This window comes from Humulus lupulus, chromosome X (assembly GCF_963169125.1).
Source record: "Humulus lupulus chromosome X, drHumLupu1.1, whole genome shotgun sequence".
Classification (NCBI taxonomy): Eukaryota; Viridiplantae; Streptophyta; class Magnoliopsida; order Rosales; family Cannabaceae; genus Humulus; species Humulus lupulus.
The window spans coordinates 241,926,346-241,943,071 of NC_084802.1; the positions used below are offsets into that span (position 1 = coordinate 241,926,346).

Sequence of the window (16,726 nt, forward strand, 5' to 3'; positions counted from 1 at the left end):
TTTAGCATGCTTAGGGATGCTTTAGTTTCTGATTTTGGAATTTAGGGTGGATTGAGCAATTATCATAGGTCATATGGGTTGTTTGTAATGTATTATTAAGAGTTCTAGACTCAATTCTGGCTTTAGTATATGTTTAGGTTGAAGTCTAGTGGCTTTGGTTTGGTGGAAAACGCAGGAAGGAACTGGGAATTTTGGGTTTGTTGGGTCGCGCCACGACCCTGTTCTTGGGCGTCGCAGCCCGTGTGAACCTAGAAGCCCTGGGGAGCTCTCTGTTTGTAGGCGCTCTGCAGCCCTAAGGGTCAAGTCGCGGTGCGTGTCGCTAGGGATTTAGGGCTGGGAGCCTCTAACTACGGAGCACGTCGCAACCCTCAAGCGACTTTTTTTATTTGCTTATATTTTCAAATGTCAACTATTCACGTCGATCTTTAAACTTAATCATAGTTATATCTCTTGATTTCGGTAGCTGAATTCAGAGTCTTATTTCATATCCACCTACCTTTTTTAGAATTAAAGTTTTTTAATGGTCAACTAATCAACTCCTAAAAGTAAAAAAAATATATACAGCAGTGGCACACACCATTGCGATCTGAGTTCTCTTAATAAATTGAACCATATATTCAAAAAGAGAACTTGCAATGCCGAACTAAATGATGGTAAGACACATCTTACTTGCATAAAGAGAAATGGCTTGAAAAGGTATTCTTCTTTGTAAAATTTCAGAACATTGAGACGCCCTAAAGATAGCAACCAAACAAAGGCATGTGAAATAGGGATGATCGTAACAAAGGCACGTGAAATCAGCCTTGTAAAGGCTGATTGCAAATGGTTCGGCTGCACAGTCTCACTTAGAAGCATTATAGAATCAAAAAATGGGCAACATTCTTGGAAGGGTGATTACCCGATCTTCATCAATATTCCTTAAAAAATGGAAGAAAAAAAAAGCATAAAACTTTTCTTAAATATTTAGCCTTCTAAGAAGAATGTGTTACCAAGCAACTGCAAGCTCTTAGCATTGAGATAGTGAAGTTGACCAAGCCATATATAAATCAGGGCTGCCCAACAAAGCGTACAATATGAAAGTTTCTGAATTGGGATGCTGCGGTACTGTAAAACATATTGATCCATAATGATACAACATCTTAGGAGAGCACCCACTTGCATTACGAAACTTACAACCCAAGTTCATTCATCTTCAATGTTGACATTATTAGTATTAATAGATGCAACTTTGTGCGTTTTCCCAATCTAAGATCACCTACTGTACAACCAAGATAACCCATTTATATTTTATCTCATAGTGTATTGACATGAACAGAAGAATCTCATTTGATTAGATTATCAGTAATGAATTCCATCCCATTCAATATTACAAAAGTAGAATCAGCACAAACAAGAAGGTGATCATACATACAGAAGTCAAATAAAAGCGAAAATCGTACTTGTATTATGTCGAAATCCAAGCCAGATGGTTCAAGAAGTCAAACGATCCAAAGCCTCCAGAGCCACGGCCAATTCGGGTTCGACCTTAAGGGCGTCCTCGTAAGCTTTCCTTGCCTCGTCCTCCATTTTCTTCACCTCATAGCACTCTCCAAGCAGACAAAAAGCCTTCGCGTTATCAGGGCTGAGCCCCACAGCCTCAACTAAGTCGGTCGTAACCGAGTCAACCTTTCCACGCCGAGCCACGGCCATCTTCAACTCAGCCCTCTTGAACAAGGCGTCCCCTCGCTCCTTCTGACTTAGTGACCTAACGGCCAGCGGAGAGAGCGCGGCGTCGAGAGAATCAAGGGCAGAGGTCTTGAAACCCTGAAGATCGAAAACTAGGGCCTTGAGGATGTGAGCTGCGGCGTCCTTGGGGTCGAGCGCGATAGCCTTTTCAGCTTCGGCTAACGCATCCTTGGCCAATGATGAAGAGTCGGAGCGAGATTTGGCAGATCGGGCTCGGGCGAGAAGTTGTGCGCCTAGAACAAAGTGGCGCTTGGATTGGACTTGGGCTCGGTCCCGGTACCGGAATTTGGCGTACAACTTTTGGGGAATGTTATGCAGAGCGAGGAACATGAATAGGGATACCAGGATAAGCCCCGCTTGGAGGAGAAGATCAGTCACCATCGACATGGTTCTGTTCTTCGATTCTATGAATTGAATTCAAAAGCAGTGAAATGGGAGGTGTGATCTTGAGAAGTGAGATGGTGGGGTGGGAGGAATCAGAAAAGTTGAAGTGGGTTATGGATTTAGGAAGGTTTTTTATGAAGGAAAGTTTCAGAGATGAGAGGGAGGAGGGTATTCTAAAAGCAGCGAACACGAAGACGCCATACCTAAGAAAGTAGGAGGTCTTCTAGGTTTGGTATATAGGACTGCAAGGGAAGGTAGTGTCGGCCTTCTTCTCGTCTGACGGCTTTGACTCGATCCATAACTTTTTCGGAAAAAGAGAAGAGATTGGCATGAACGTCATTTAGGAGAATAACAAAGTGGCCTGTGGTTTTTTTTTTTTTTAAGTAATTTTGCACTATAACAAATAATGTCGCATAATCCAATTTTTAAAAATACCGTTTTATAAAATATTATTAAAACTAAAATAGAATATCAAATTATTTTAAATAAAATAAATCATTCCCACTAATTTCACATTATTACATGTATTGTGACAATTATTTTAGTTTTAATTATTGTGACAATTATTTTAGTTTTAACACACTATTATATATTATTTTATTCTTCTTTCTCCTTCTTATGTGATCTTTTTCTTAAGTAACATAAAGATTCTATTAAGGTCGTTTGGTATGCAGGAATCTGGATACGGAAATGAGAATCTGAATATTTTTCGATATTTGTTATTAGGTTTGAGTTTTTCTAACCTGGAAATATATACTCTAGAGATTTTAACTTTTCCTAATTCTATGTTCAAGTGAAACTCATCTGACAAGTGGTTTTCAGATACCCAAAAATGTGAAACACTTCAAAATTATTATTATTATTTTAAAAAATATATTAAACCAATAATTATTTAGTTAATGACTTATTTTATTTTTGAAGCTTATAATATAAAAACAAATATACATATATCAAACTATAAAATGATAAATAATATTTGTTTATTTAAAGAAATTGATTTGTAAAGCCTTTATATCATTACTTTAGTTTAAAATAACAAATGAAATATTATTAAAAATAAAATAAGGGTATTTTTGTAATTTTAAAAATTATATTTGATTCTATTATTCAATAGATGTATTTTTTAAATTTTGTTAAAATACATTTCATGAGCAAAATTGTTGATAAATTATTTTGATGAAATATATTATTATATTAATTTTATGAAAATATGAAAACTTAACAGATTCCTATGCACAAACAAACACAGAAAGTGATATTCCCAGGAATCATAAATAAGATTACAGTACACAACCAAACGCAATGATGTAAGTTTCCAAACTATCAGATTACCCTCTTCAACTTTCCCAGTAATATGAAATTAGTGAACTCCTCATACCAAACGCCCATTAGGGTAATCATGTAGCTTAACCTTTCCTTTTTGTTCCACAAATTAAAAAATGTTATAAACGTTTTCCATGCCGTTAATTTGTGGCACTTGGCAGCTCTAGTGGTGTTTCAGCGGTGACGACAAAACTTGAGGACGGTTTGTAAATCAAAAGAACCATCTTAACAAGTATGTTGTGTTTATACCATCTTTGAGTGCAAAGAAAAAATTGAAACTATCAAAAAAAAATTATTAGAAAGTCATGAAACTTGCAAACTTTAACAAGCCATCCAATGCGATGGGTGGTGCATATAGCAACCGGATCTTGAGGGTAGAGATTTTAGTGGACAATGCTTTGTTTTGGGTAGTATAACGACCTTCAAAACATACAAGGCCAAAAATATGCAGAAATCTAAATTTTTACTTTAAATCATTGTACCGAAAATCCATATAAAAAAAACTTTTTAAAAAAATCGTGTGCACACACTTTTAGTCTAGCAAATGGAATTACAACTACTCTTCCACGGAGTTATAGTAAAACAAATATCATAAGAGAAATAACAAGCTCCTAACTTTTTCATTTCAAAATGGTGCTCTATTAAAATCCTCCACAGGTCAGGCCACATGTACATATTCGCAAGCAGACTCTGGTACTCACTGCTCCATTTTGCTTTTGCACTTACCTACAACATGAAACAACTAGGTAAGCGAAAACACTTCGTAAGAATAGCCTTACACACAAGTATACTAAAACTCAGTAACGGGTCGACCTAAGGTAGATATCGCTACCGGTCATTAGGGTATTGGATAAGTTCCAAATCTATCATACAATTCTCAATAATAGCCCTAACAAAAAATCAAGTGCATTGGTTGCGCCCAACAACCAATGTTCATACATATCAAAACCACCTGCATTCAGGAAATTCCAAGCATTCAAGATATATAATCCAAAATAAATACTCCAGTTGTTTCTAACAACCAAGTTCACACATATCACAATAACTTGCACTCAGAAAATTCCCAGAACATTCAAGATATATAACCATATCTGAAATAAATACTCTAGTTGTTTCTAACAACCAAGTTCACACATATCACAATAACTTGCACTCAAAAAATTCTCGGAACATTCAAGATATATACACACACATCATAACTAATCAATAGATTAACAGCAAGGGATACGAGCCTTGTAACGTCCCAAATTTCCTAATAAGGCTTAGGGCCTTAGTTAGGGGCCAGGATGACAAATTATGAAAATTATGTGATTATATGATATTTATGTGCATCATTATGTGATTATGTGAGTTATATTATAATATGACTTGATATGTATGTTTAGGTGTATTAAATATGCATGTTGACCCATTTATGTTTAAAAGGGCATTTTTTGTAATTTGGCCCGTTATGGGTATATTTGGCATATATGTGGTATGTGCGTGGTACTACATTACTATGTGGATATGTTTGGGTTACTTGGCATGGGACGATCCAAGGGAGTAAGTTAATGGGAAAGTCACAATGGGACCCATACTTTACTCGGAGTGAGCCAAGGGCTATATTGGGTATTTAGCACATTACGAGAATATTGGGTAATGGGAATGATTATTTGATGATATATTGGGAGTTAGTGAGATCAGGAGGTAATTCTGGGAATTTTGACTATTTTACCCCGATGGGCGTTTTTGGGACCTCGAGCATTAGGATTTGCTTGAGGTTACTTAAGCTCGAAGTAACTTGTCAGAAACATAAAAAGAATGTTCAACCCAGTGGCCCTCATAGGGGTCATCAGCATGTCAGTCGATTGGTTAGAACCGCAACCCCATGTTTGGTGCCTCCTTCACAAGTCCCTAGAAATTCCCATGGCAATCCACGAGGAGGGGCTGGGAAAGGCTCACAAAGACAAAATTTTCCAACAAACCCTCCTACGTCACAATCGGATCGCCAAGCATAGAGAGCTAGAGATAATGGAGTAGAACATAGGTGGGCTAATTTAGTCTGCCATAATGGAACAAGGATTGCCTCACCAATAATGCATCCCCCGTCACCTATAAGACATCCGACGCCACCTCGTCCTACACGGGACATTCCAGCCTATGGAGACAGTAGGAGAAATCCTCCCCCATCTGCCAATACTTACATCCCACGGACACGTGTTGAAAATCCAAATCCTCAGCCCCAACCACGAGCTATAAGCTTCGCAAATGGGAGTTAATGGACCGAAAATCATCGTAGTGGTAGGTCTGAGGGTGACCTAAGAAATCAGTTGAGTTCAGCACAGAGCCCTCGGTACGATCCACAGTTCGATTTGCGCATTACCTGAATTCGCAGAGGAGTGAATTCGCAGAGGAGGAATCCAGCTCAAAATGAAGATGTTAGTTATACTCGACAAGAGGGAGGTTCGTCCATAGTACGCGTGAATGGGAATAATGCCCTACAAAACCAAGCTCGAGCTTGGAGGGACAATAACCCATCAAACGCATACGATAGGATGGGAGCTGTTGAACAGCCCCCAGGTAACCTAGGGACTAGGGACCAAACTCTTGAAAGACTAGCTTTGATGGAAGAGCAGATGAAGAGGCTTTTATCTGGAAAAGAAAAAGACGACTGCAACTCAGAAGACGAGCTTGAGCCTTTCGCTCCAAATATTGTGGTGTCCACATATCTGGTAGGCTTTAGAATGCCACACTTGTCAAAATTTGATGGAAATGGAGATCCGTCAAACCACCTCGGAATGTTTAACACCATGTTGATGGCCCACAATGTCAGACTCGATCTAAGGTGTATTTTATTCCTTGCAACTCTGGTCGGGCCAACCAGACAGTGGTTTAAGCAATATAAGAGGCATTCCATAAGCTCGTGGAAGAAGTTTTCTTCTGAGTTCAAAAAAGCATTCCGAGCTTCACATGTAGCTCGGATTGATACCGATTTACTGGCCAACGTAAAGTAGCAACCTGGTGAGACGTTGAAGGCATATCTATGTAGGTTTGCCAATGTCGCCGCACGATCTAGGGATATTGATGACAGCTCCATGCTCATGGCAATGAGGACGGGAATCCTTGTTGGGGGCGACTTGTGGCAAGAATTACAGAGAAAAGGACTTAAGAGTGTGGACGAATTCTTAGCCTGAGCTCAAGAGTGGATTAACCTAGAGGAGGCGTGAGCTTCCGTCGCGGGAACCAGCTAGACCCCTGTCCAGCCCGTTGGAGCAGTATCGGATGTTGCAGCTATGGCTCCAACCGTTACCCTAAATAACCAAGGGGGAAATAACAAGAGGAAGGTAAATGGCGAGGGAGACCAGAGCGAGACAAAGAAAATTAAGTTTGGGGAGAAATTCAAACATGTTTACACTGCTTATACCGACCTAACGGACACTAGGGAGCGCATCTTCCTGGCAAATTCTACTTGCCTTCCATGGAAGAAGCCAGAGTCATTGAAGAACCAAAGGGCAAAGAGAGATTCTTCAAAGTTCTGTCGATTCCATAATGACATCAGGCATAACACTAATGATTGTCGACAGCTGAAGGATGAGATTGAAACTCTCATTAGAGCAGGACCTTTGGCCCAGTACGCCCGAAATCGGGTGGTCCCTAATCATCTCGCTGGACCAAAACCTCCATCAGTCCTCGAAGCTCTAGTAAGTCAAACTAGAACTCAAGAAAATCAGGTCGACCCTCCTTCGATAATAGGGGGAGATATAACTACCATTTCGAGAGGACCACATTTGGCAGGCACAAGCAGCAGGGCCCAGAAGAGGTACATTAACGAATTGAAGTCCCATAACAGAGTGGAGTTCGTCTCGGAACAGCGGTTATTGAAACAACAGTGATTGGAAAAGCAACCAATCATTTTCACAGAAGAGGATGCTAGCCACGTCCAATTCCACATAATGATCCCTTGGTCATAATTGTTCAACTCGCCAATCGGAGGGTCCAGAGGACACTGGTAGATAACGAAAGTTCTGTGAATCTACTTTTCAGGTCCACCTTGAAAAAAATGGTGTTGTCTGTAACAGATTTGAAGGCGACCTCAATGACTCTGTATGGGTGTTCTAGTGAAGGGTTGGTAGCCATCGGGACGATTGGATTGGTAGTGACATTGGGAGAAGACTCACGAACTGTTTCTAAGTTACTTGAGTTCCTGGTAATCGACTGTCCAGCTGCGTACAATGCAATTTTGGGCCGACCTGCGCTGATGGCGTTTGAAGCCATAACCTCTATCCACTACCTAGCAATAAAGTTCCCCTCAGCTGCGGGAATATGCACCGTTAGAGGTGATCAGTTCGCTGCCAGAGAATACTATAACATTTCTATGAAGGGAAAGTCACAATGGGCAGCAAGCTATGGTCATAAATGATGGAGGTGAGGAGTCCCAGGAAGTAGAAGTTACTTGTGAGACGAAAGAACCTCAACAAAAAGAGGATAGTGATGTTGCCCAACGCGATGACATTGACGCACGAATGGGTGAAGACAGGTCAGAACTCCAAGCCATAGAGGAGCTCAAGGAAGTAAACATTGACCCTAAAGAAACTTCAAGAGTCATAAAGGTTGGGAAGAATCTTGACGATAAAAGGAAGAAGGAGCTGATCAATTTCTAACAGGAGAATCTGGATGTTTTCGCCTGGTCACATGAAGATATGGTGGGAATAAGTCTGAGTGTAATCATGCACACCTTAAATTTGGACAAGAACGTGCCTGCAAAATCCCAAAAATGGAGACGCTTAGGAACGGTCCGAGTTGAAGCTCTTGAGGAAGAGGTAGCTCGCCTATTAAAGTGCGGGTTTAGCCGCGAGGCAAAATACCCAATCTGGGTCGCCAATCCCGTGCTGGTCCCAAAGCCAAATGGGAAATGGAGGACCTGTATCGACTTCTCCGATTTGAATAAAGCTTGTCCCAAGGATTGTTTCCCACTACCAAGGATTGATCAGTTGGTAGATGCCACGGCAGGTCATGAGTTTATGTCCTTCATGGAAGCATATTCTGGATATAACCAGATCGCGATGAATCTTACAGACCAGGAACATACTAGCTTCATGACCCCAAATAACATATATTGTTATAAAGTTATGCCCTTCGGGCTGAAGAATGTTGGAGCAACATATCAGCGCTTGGTCAATAAGATGTTCGCTAATCAGATCGGGAGAAGTATGGAAGTGTATGTCGATGACATTCTTGCCAAATCAAAGACTGACGATAACCATGTATCCAATCTCAAAGAATGTTTTGGAATATTGAGGAGGTATGACATGAAGCTGAATCCTCAGAAGTGCACTTTCGGGGTGGCATCTAGAAAACTTATGGGGTTCATAGTCAACATGAGGGGGATAGAGGCAAATCCTTAGAAATTCAGATCATTGTTAGAAATGCCCTCGCCCAGGTCGCGTAAAGAATTTCAAAGCCTGACTGGAAGGGTAGCAGCTTTGAATCGTTTCATTTCGAAATCTACTGACAAGTGCCTGCCATTCTACAACTTGCTCAGAGGAAACAAAAAATTTGAGTGGACTGAGGAGTGTGAACAGGCATTCCTCGACCTAAAAACGCACCTGGCCGAGCCCCTAGTGTTATCTAAGTCTATATCTGGAGAACCTTTATTCCTTTATCTGGCTGTGACAGAAATGCAGTCAGTGTCGTGTTAGTTCGAGAAGAAGACCGTGCTCAAAAACCAGTATATTATATAAGCAAGAGACTTCTCGGAGTTGAGTCACAATACACACTAATAGAGAAACTGGCATTTTGTCTGATATTGACTTCCAGGAAGCTCCAGCCATATTTCTAGTCCCATTCAATCAATGTCATGACCGACCAACCTTTAAGGCAGGTTTTGCAAAAACCTAAAACGTTGGGGCGTCTTTTAAAATGGGTTATCGAGCTTAGCCAGTTTGAGATATTGTACGTGCCACGGACCTTAATCAAAAGTCAGGCCCTTGCTGATTTTATGGCTGAATGCACCATATTTCAAGAGCTCTTGAAGGAGCTGGTGCAGGAGTTATGGAAAATCTTCGTGGATGGATCATCAAACTAGAACGGATCAGGAGCTGGGATCATCTTAATCTCACCAGAAGGGCATCAATTTCATACAACTCTGAGATTCAGATTCGAAGCATCCAACAACGAAGCTGAATATGAGGCCTTCCTAGCTGGGCTGAGAGTGGGAAGGGAGGTCAAGGCGAAAGTCGTCCAATGCTATAGTGATTCTCAGCTCGTGGTCAATCAGGTATTGGGAGAATATCAAGCTCGAGGTACCAAGATGACGGCCTACCTAGCTAAGGCGAAGGGAGAACTATCTGAATTCATGTACAGTTCTGTTGAACAGATACCCCGTGAGCAAAATCCTAATGCTGACGCCTTGGCATGACTTGCCACCAGAAAAGAAGCTGAGACATTGAATGTAGTGCCAGTAGAGTTCTTGGAGAGTCCGAGTGTAACAGAAGAAATGATAGAGGTTGAAATGATTGACACAAGACCGACCTAGATGACTCCCATAATGGAATACCTCACAACATGAAGGATACCCGACGACAGAAAGGACGCAAGAAAAATACTTTATCAAGCTCTGCGGTACGTAATAGTGGATGGGACCTTATACCGACGTGGTTATTCATTGCCTCTCCTACGTACGATGTGTTCTACCCGAGGAAGCCAAAACCATTTTACGAGAAATACACGAAGGCTTTTGTGGAGATCATGCTGGGAGGAAAAACCTAGCACTGAAAATACTAAGGCAGGGCTATTTTTGGCCCACTTTAATGAAAGACTCAATCTCGTATGTTCAAAAGTGCGACAAATGCCAGCGTTTCGCCATAGTTTCTCGAGCTGCTCCGATCAATCTAACGATGATTTCATCCCCATGGCCATTTGCGGTATGAGGAATCGACCTAATAGGCTCCCTACTTATGGGAAAGAGGGGAGTTCGTTACGCGGTGGTGGCGATTGACTATTTCACAAAGTGGGTAGAAGCCGAGCCTCTGGCAACCATCACTTCAAAAAGAGTCCCAGACTTCATGGTAAAGAGTATTATATGTCGGTTTGGGCTTCCTAAAAAGATCGTGTTAGACAACGGGACATAGTTCGAAATTGATCTCTTCACTGACTTCTATGAAGTATATGGTATCACTAAAAGCTTCTCCTCAGTAGCATATCCGTAGGCCAACGGGCAGGTCAAGGCTATAAACAAAACCCTTAAGGCAAGCCTGAAGAAAAGGTTAGATGAAGCCAAAGGATTATGGCCCGAGCAGCTCCCACAAGTACTTTGGGCCTACCAAACTTCTCACAGGACCTCCACGGCGCATACTCCTTTTTCCCCGACTTTCGGAAGCGAGGCCATGCTTCCAATAGAAGCAATGGTAACTACTCATCGGCAAAGAACGTTTGATCAAGAACAGAATAATGGATTATTCAACACATCCCTCAATCTGATCAAAGAAAAATGAGAGGAATCGCAACTACAGCTCGGCCATTATCAACAAAAGATCACTCGCTATTTCAATTCAAAATTCAAAAGTCGTAGACTGGGGTTAGGCAACCTAGTTCTCTGAAGGGTCTTTTTGGCAAATAAAGATCCCAAGGATGGTGTATTAGGCCCAAACTGGAGGGACCATATCAGGTCGTTGAAGTGTTATGTGAAGGAACTTTCAAGATAGCTCGGCTGAATGGGGAAGTAGTCCCACAGACCTGGAATGCCCTATATTTGAAAAAGTATTATCAGTAGTACCACCATCAATGTAAGGCTTATTTATAAAAGCCATTTGATTAAATAATAGATGGATTATTAAATATATTTTTTAAGGTTGTATTGGTTCGTGTTCTAATATTTGTAAAAGCAACCAAGAAAGTTTCCACTTTCTAGTTACTTGGGGGGGGGGGGGGGGGGGCTGGGGGGGCACGTAACCCGAGGTTGGAAAACTTAAGCCTGCTTGATAAGATTAAGAAACTTAGAAGCTTGGAAAAATTGATTATTCAAAGGCTTTTTAAAGCTCGAGTTTTCAATAAACCTAGCACGAACTAAGTTTAAGTCATTTAAAACCCTGGACGTAACCAGGTCTGAAACTTAGAAGCTTGGAAAAATTTAGTATTCAATGGCTTTTTAAAGCTCGAGTGTTCAATAAACCTAGCGTGAACTAAGTTTAAATCATTTAAAACCCTGGACATAACTAGGTAAAAAAACTTGGAAATTTGGGAAAATTGATTATTCAAGGGTTTTTTAAAGCTCGAGTTTTCAATGAACCTAAACCGAACTAAGTTTAAATCATCAAAAAACCCTGGATATAACCAGGTTCGAGGCCTGATTCTTAACAGGTATGATGCAAATAATCAAATAAAAACTTGGATATAACCAAGCTCAATAAAATCTATCTCGATCTAAAAATTGATTCCTAAAATCTCGAATGTACAAGTCTAAGGATTCATAAGCATGAGAGATAATAAAGGAAAGATAAATGGATCAAAAGTTAGATATATATATATATTAAAATAGGACGAATCTCAAATTGAGCCCGAAGCCAATTGTTTAATATCCAAGAAATTGATAAACAATTACAAAGAAAAACAAATATAAAGGAGATATCATTGGGCTCCATCAGCACGCCCCGAAGATGTTACCTCCTCGCCATCTCCCTCTGCCATTCCGGATGCATCACCAGTCTCTGACAGTTCTTGCAAGAGCCGAGCCTTGAATTTTGCAAGGTACAGATCCCACAGCCCGGGTTCCATCAAAGAGAAGTTCCCATCCGGGTTGAAGGCCTAGCAGTGGTACAACATCTCCTCCATGGCCGATGATGGCGCCGCCTTTTCTTCTTTGGCTGTGACTTCAGCCTCGAGCAGTTTTTCTTTGACCTCATCAATCTTGGCCTGAAGTTGTGCAGTTTGAGCCTGGGAGGCAGACAATGCAGTCTTTGCAGCCTGCTCTTTTTCTTGGGACGAGGCGAGAGCAGCTTTGGCATTGTGCTCATTCTTCTAAGTAGCTGTCAAGGCAGCTTTGGCGGTTTGCTTTCCTTCTTGAACAGCAGTCAGGACGATTTTGGCAGCGTTCAGCTTGGCCTGGAGCTCCTCATTTCTGGCCCTAGCATGAGCTAAGTTGTGATACTGAACTAGGGCAGACTACAAAATAACAAAACAAGTCAGAGATATACACCTAGTCACAGTAAAAAAATCACCAAGTAAGGAAAGAGAACTCACAGTGCGGTTCATCCCCATGGTGGATTCCATAACATTCTCCGGGCTGCATTCCTCGATGGTCCTCAGGTCCCTCACGCTAGCTTTGTAGGCATGTCCCACCATATGGCTCGCAGTCTCATAGATGATACCCCGAAAGGCTTCAGGGATCTTCTCCAAGTCCTGAGGATCTACTAGTATTCGGACGGTGGAGGCCTCAGCTTGAATGATTTGGGGAGGAGGAGGCATGAATTAAGGTGGGGGAGGAGGAAGCTGCCCAACAAAGAAATTTTCCACCAAAGTTGTCTCCCAAGTCGAGCTCGTCTCCTTATTTTTGGTAGGGGACTTTGAAGTGTTCCCCGTTGTAGGGCTGGTCTTCTTCGCCACCCTGAGCCTCTTCACGATGGGGCCCGCGCTGTCTTTCTTAGCCTGGAAAGTAGTTCGGAGGTCGGGAGCTCCAGGTTGTTCCATCTCTTCACCTAAAAAGAATAAAAGGAGTTATTTCACAAAAATAATGTTTCAAAAAGCATTTATAAAGAAAGAAAGAAAACAAAGATCCTACCCTCCTGACTGGGGGAGGAGTCTATTATCACCAGCTCGGGTGTTTTGACCGGGATAGGCAAGACCTCCGGCCTTGGAACTAATGGAGGAGAAAGGGAGTCTACAGTTAATACTTCTTGGATCCTAAGGGGTTCAGGTTCTTCCTTGGGGCTGGAGTAATCTACATATTGTCTGAATCTAGGGGCAAATGCACCCTGGAGTAGAGAAGGCCAAGATCTACGATTTGTCCCGTATTCTTAAAAAATGGCGGATCTAAAATTTAGGGTGTTGTTAACTACGATTATGCCCCTAGGATAACTATTATCATGGCTTACCACTAAGTGGTCTACGCATTAGAGCAAGGTTACATTTAGATTCGGGTTGGAAGGATGACGGTGGACGAGATGATTCAGATTATACCAAACTAACCTAAAATCGGCAACAACCCTATCTAATTCCCTAAAGGGGTATGGGTTACCTTGGCCGGAGGGGCCAACTGTTGCCCCTGACGCAACTTGATCTGGATCGGGTTCCCGAACAGCCTCTGGAGCCCATCTTTTTCGTACAAGAGGCACCTCGGCCTCTTCCTCCTCGCTGTCTCATAGACCGGTAAGGCCTCTTGAGGAGCGGGAAGCTCAGGGATGGTTGGGAGTGGAGCCCGGGTCCTCAGAGCTAATATCTTCCCCTCTCCAATTAGCTTGCATGCCAACATGGTGGCATCGTTCACGACCTGGTGATAGTCATTTTCGATAGGGGGAAGTCTAGATAATTTTTCATACTAACCCCCGAGGGTCACAGAGTTTTCTGTCCTAAAAAATATGGCTGTACAAGAAACAAATTCAATCAAGACATGCACAAAAAAAAATATCTTAAAGGAACAAAAGTTCACGAGCTGAATTTACAAGGATGGAAGACTTACGAGGTCGGTTGAAGTAATGGTGTTCGCAGTTTCTGAAGCCATTCGACATAAAGAATAAATATTTATAATCGTTTGGATGGCTGGGGAGCTCAATGACGAATGCAGAGTTAGGAAATCGCATGAGGTAGTAGAATTCATCACCGCGTCCCCTCTGGTTGGGGCTTGCCTTGAGGCAGAAGAAGTACAATATGTCTGCCGGGGTGGGGATCTCTCACTCGTGTTTCAGGAACAAGTACTTCAGCCCCGCCAAAAGTATATACGAATTTGGGGGGAACTGGAATGGAGCCAGTTTCACGTAATTCAAGAAATTTGCGAAGTACTAGTCCAGGGGAAGGAAGGCCCCAACCTTCAGGTGCTCATCAGTCCAAGCCACGTAGTCATCTTGGAGAGGGGAATATCTACTTTCCCCTTCGAATGCTAACCAGATGAGGAGAGTTCCAGCTCCAACCTCTATGTTGTGGCTCAACATAATCTTATTCACTCTCCCCTAAGTTGTGATCTTGGAGATGATACACTCAGCCTCGAAATACGCGTTGGGATCGACCACGAGCTCCGTTGCCACCATCGGATTAAAGTGGGGGATGGGAGATTCAGGGGCGACCTGCTTCCCCTTGTTCTTCTATTGAGAGGACGAGCTCGAGGCATTCTTTTTTGGAACATTCTTCTTTTGAGGAGCCATCAGATCACCTAACGACAAAACGACCTAGTTAGTAGGCGACCTAAGATGATCTAAAACTATGACGCGAGATTACGAAGAACGAAACAGTTATTTTGGTTATACGGGCTAAAGTTAGCCTCAGCCCCATCGCGTGATACCATGTGATGTCCTAGGCTACGCGCCTCGGTTTCTTAACAGTCCCCTGATATTTAGGGATCCGTGTGTCAGAAACGGAAGGCCACTACTTTCCTTCGAAAAGCAGTTTTGTGCAAAATCGCTTAAGGAATCATATCCCTTAAACTACCTGGTTTTAAACCTAGAAACCTTATGTTTTTTTAAATGCCCCAAACAAGTATTTCCTAAACCTATTTGATATTAGAACTACCCTAGATTGACCTAGAAAATTACCAGTAACTACCTATTCCCTAAGAAGATTTAGAAATAGCCTACCAGTAACTACAATAAGTGTTGCAGATGAACATGGTTAAGAACAGAAATACCATTTAAAAAAAAAAGGAAAAAAACTCTTCAAACCAAAGAATGAGATACTTTCAGGAAAGTACATTCGCAGATTAGAGGGAGCAGACTCCCCAATGGGAAGCTCCGGGAAAGCTTCTGAATGTTTGGGCATGATGAACGGTTTTGGAGATTCTGGGAAAGAATGGAAGTTTGGAAGTTCAGAAAAGGGAAATTTTTAAACAAAGGTGGTGAAGTTTGAAATTTGGCCATCCTATTTATACGTAAATTGTGGAAATTAATCTGGGCCATCCAATTGGGTTAGTTCAAGATCCAAGGGCCAGGATTAAATAGACCAAACGATGGAAAAAAGTTGACAAGACAATTATTGCAGTACTCGAAACCTGAACAGACGCCAATTACGGTACACCACGTGTCCAGTACTCGAGTAGTAGGCAGGTGTGGTTTTATGTAACAAAAGTCTAAAAAGTGACGACGTCATACACGAGCAGGAGCTTGGGGGGCAAATATTGTACCCTGATTTTAGCACAAGTCCATGCACTCAGCTTGGGTACACCTGGCAGATAAATATACTGAGAAATAGCCAAGGAGAATTATATATGCTTATTATCCACGTGGACAACTCGAGATTCATAGTGGTCATACATGGGGTAAGGTGTCCTGAGTTTATCCCAAACTAAGGATGCAATGGTTGTGAAGCACGAGCTCATAATTTTAAATAGTTGTCGAAGCATGAGCTTGGAGGAGATATCTAGCTCGTGGTAATTCTAGTATATTGCTCGGGATCCCTTTATACGTTTATTTATGACCGGGTTGTCATATTTATTATCCAAGATAGCGGGAACCTGTTTATTCTATTATCAAATCATATCCCAATATAAATGAGAATTATTTGTATTAAATGTAATCATTATGTAAATGCGTGATTGAATCACGTCAAATCTGTCCATGGAATTCCCTTATAAATACTGGGAATATTGGACAAGAAAGGGGACGATTATTTTTTAATACCAAAACTCTGCCAAAATAAAGAGAGAAGCAACAATAATATTAACTCGTGGACTAGGTGTATTTTAACCACTGAACCACGTAAAAATTATGTATTCTTGAGTGAATTCATTTTATTTTGGGTTTACTATTAAGCACTAATCTGCCCTATTATTTCTTAATACACAGTTGGCGAAAAACCGCGTCAACATAGAAAGTAACGACACAAATAATTTTATAGTGGTTCAGCCCCAATTTGTTGGTAATAGTCTAATCCACTTGGAGTTGTGATATATGAAGCCTACACTTAAGATCAGATGGGCATGAGCAAACTGAGTTTCTCAAGTGTAAGTAGAAAAATACAAACTTTCTCTCTCTAGAGAATACAAGCTTTCTCTCTCTAAGCTCTCTAGAAAATGCCCCAAGAATGCCCTAAGTAACTTTGTAACAGTCCTATAGTCTCAAAATTAGAAAGACTAAATGTCTAAAAGTCTCCAAAAGATCAAATCCCCTAAAATGAT

At 41.4% G+C, this 16,726-nt stretch overlaps 1 protein-coding gene across 1 annotated transcript; it reads right to left on the bottom strand.

Moving 5' to 3' along the window:
* Positions 1 to 1,470: 1,470 nt before the first annotated feature.
* On the bottom strand, positions 1,471 to 2,112 carry LOC133806890 (uncharacterized). The gene has a single exon (XM_062244988.1). It carries the CDS (start codon positions 2,110 to 2,112, stop codon positions 1,471 to 1,473), a length of 642 nt encoding a protein of 213 aa, XP_062100972.1.
* Positions 2,113 to 16,726: the final 14,614 nt, after the last annotated feature.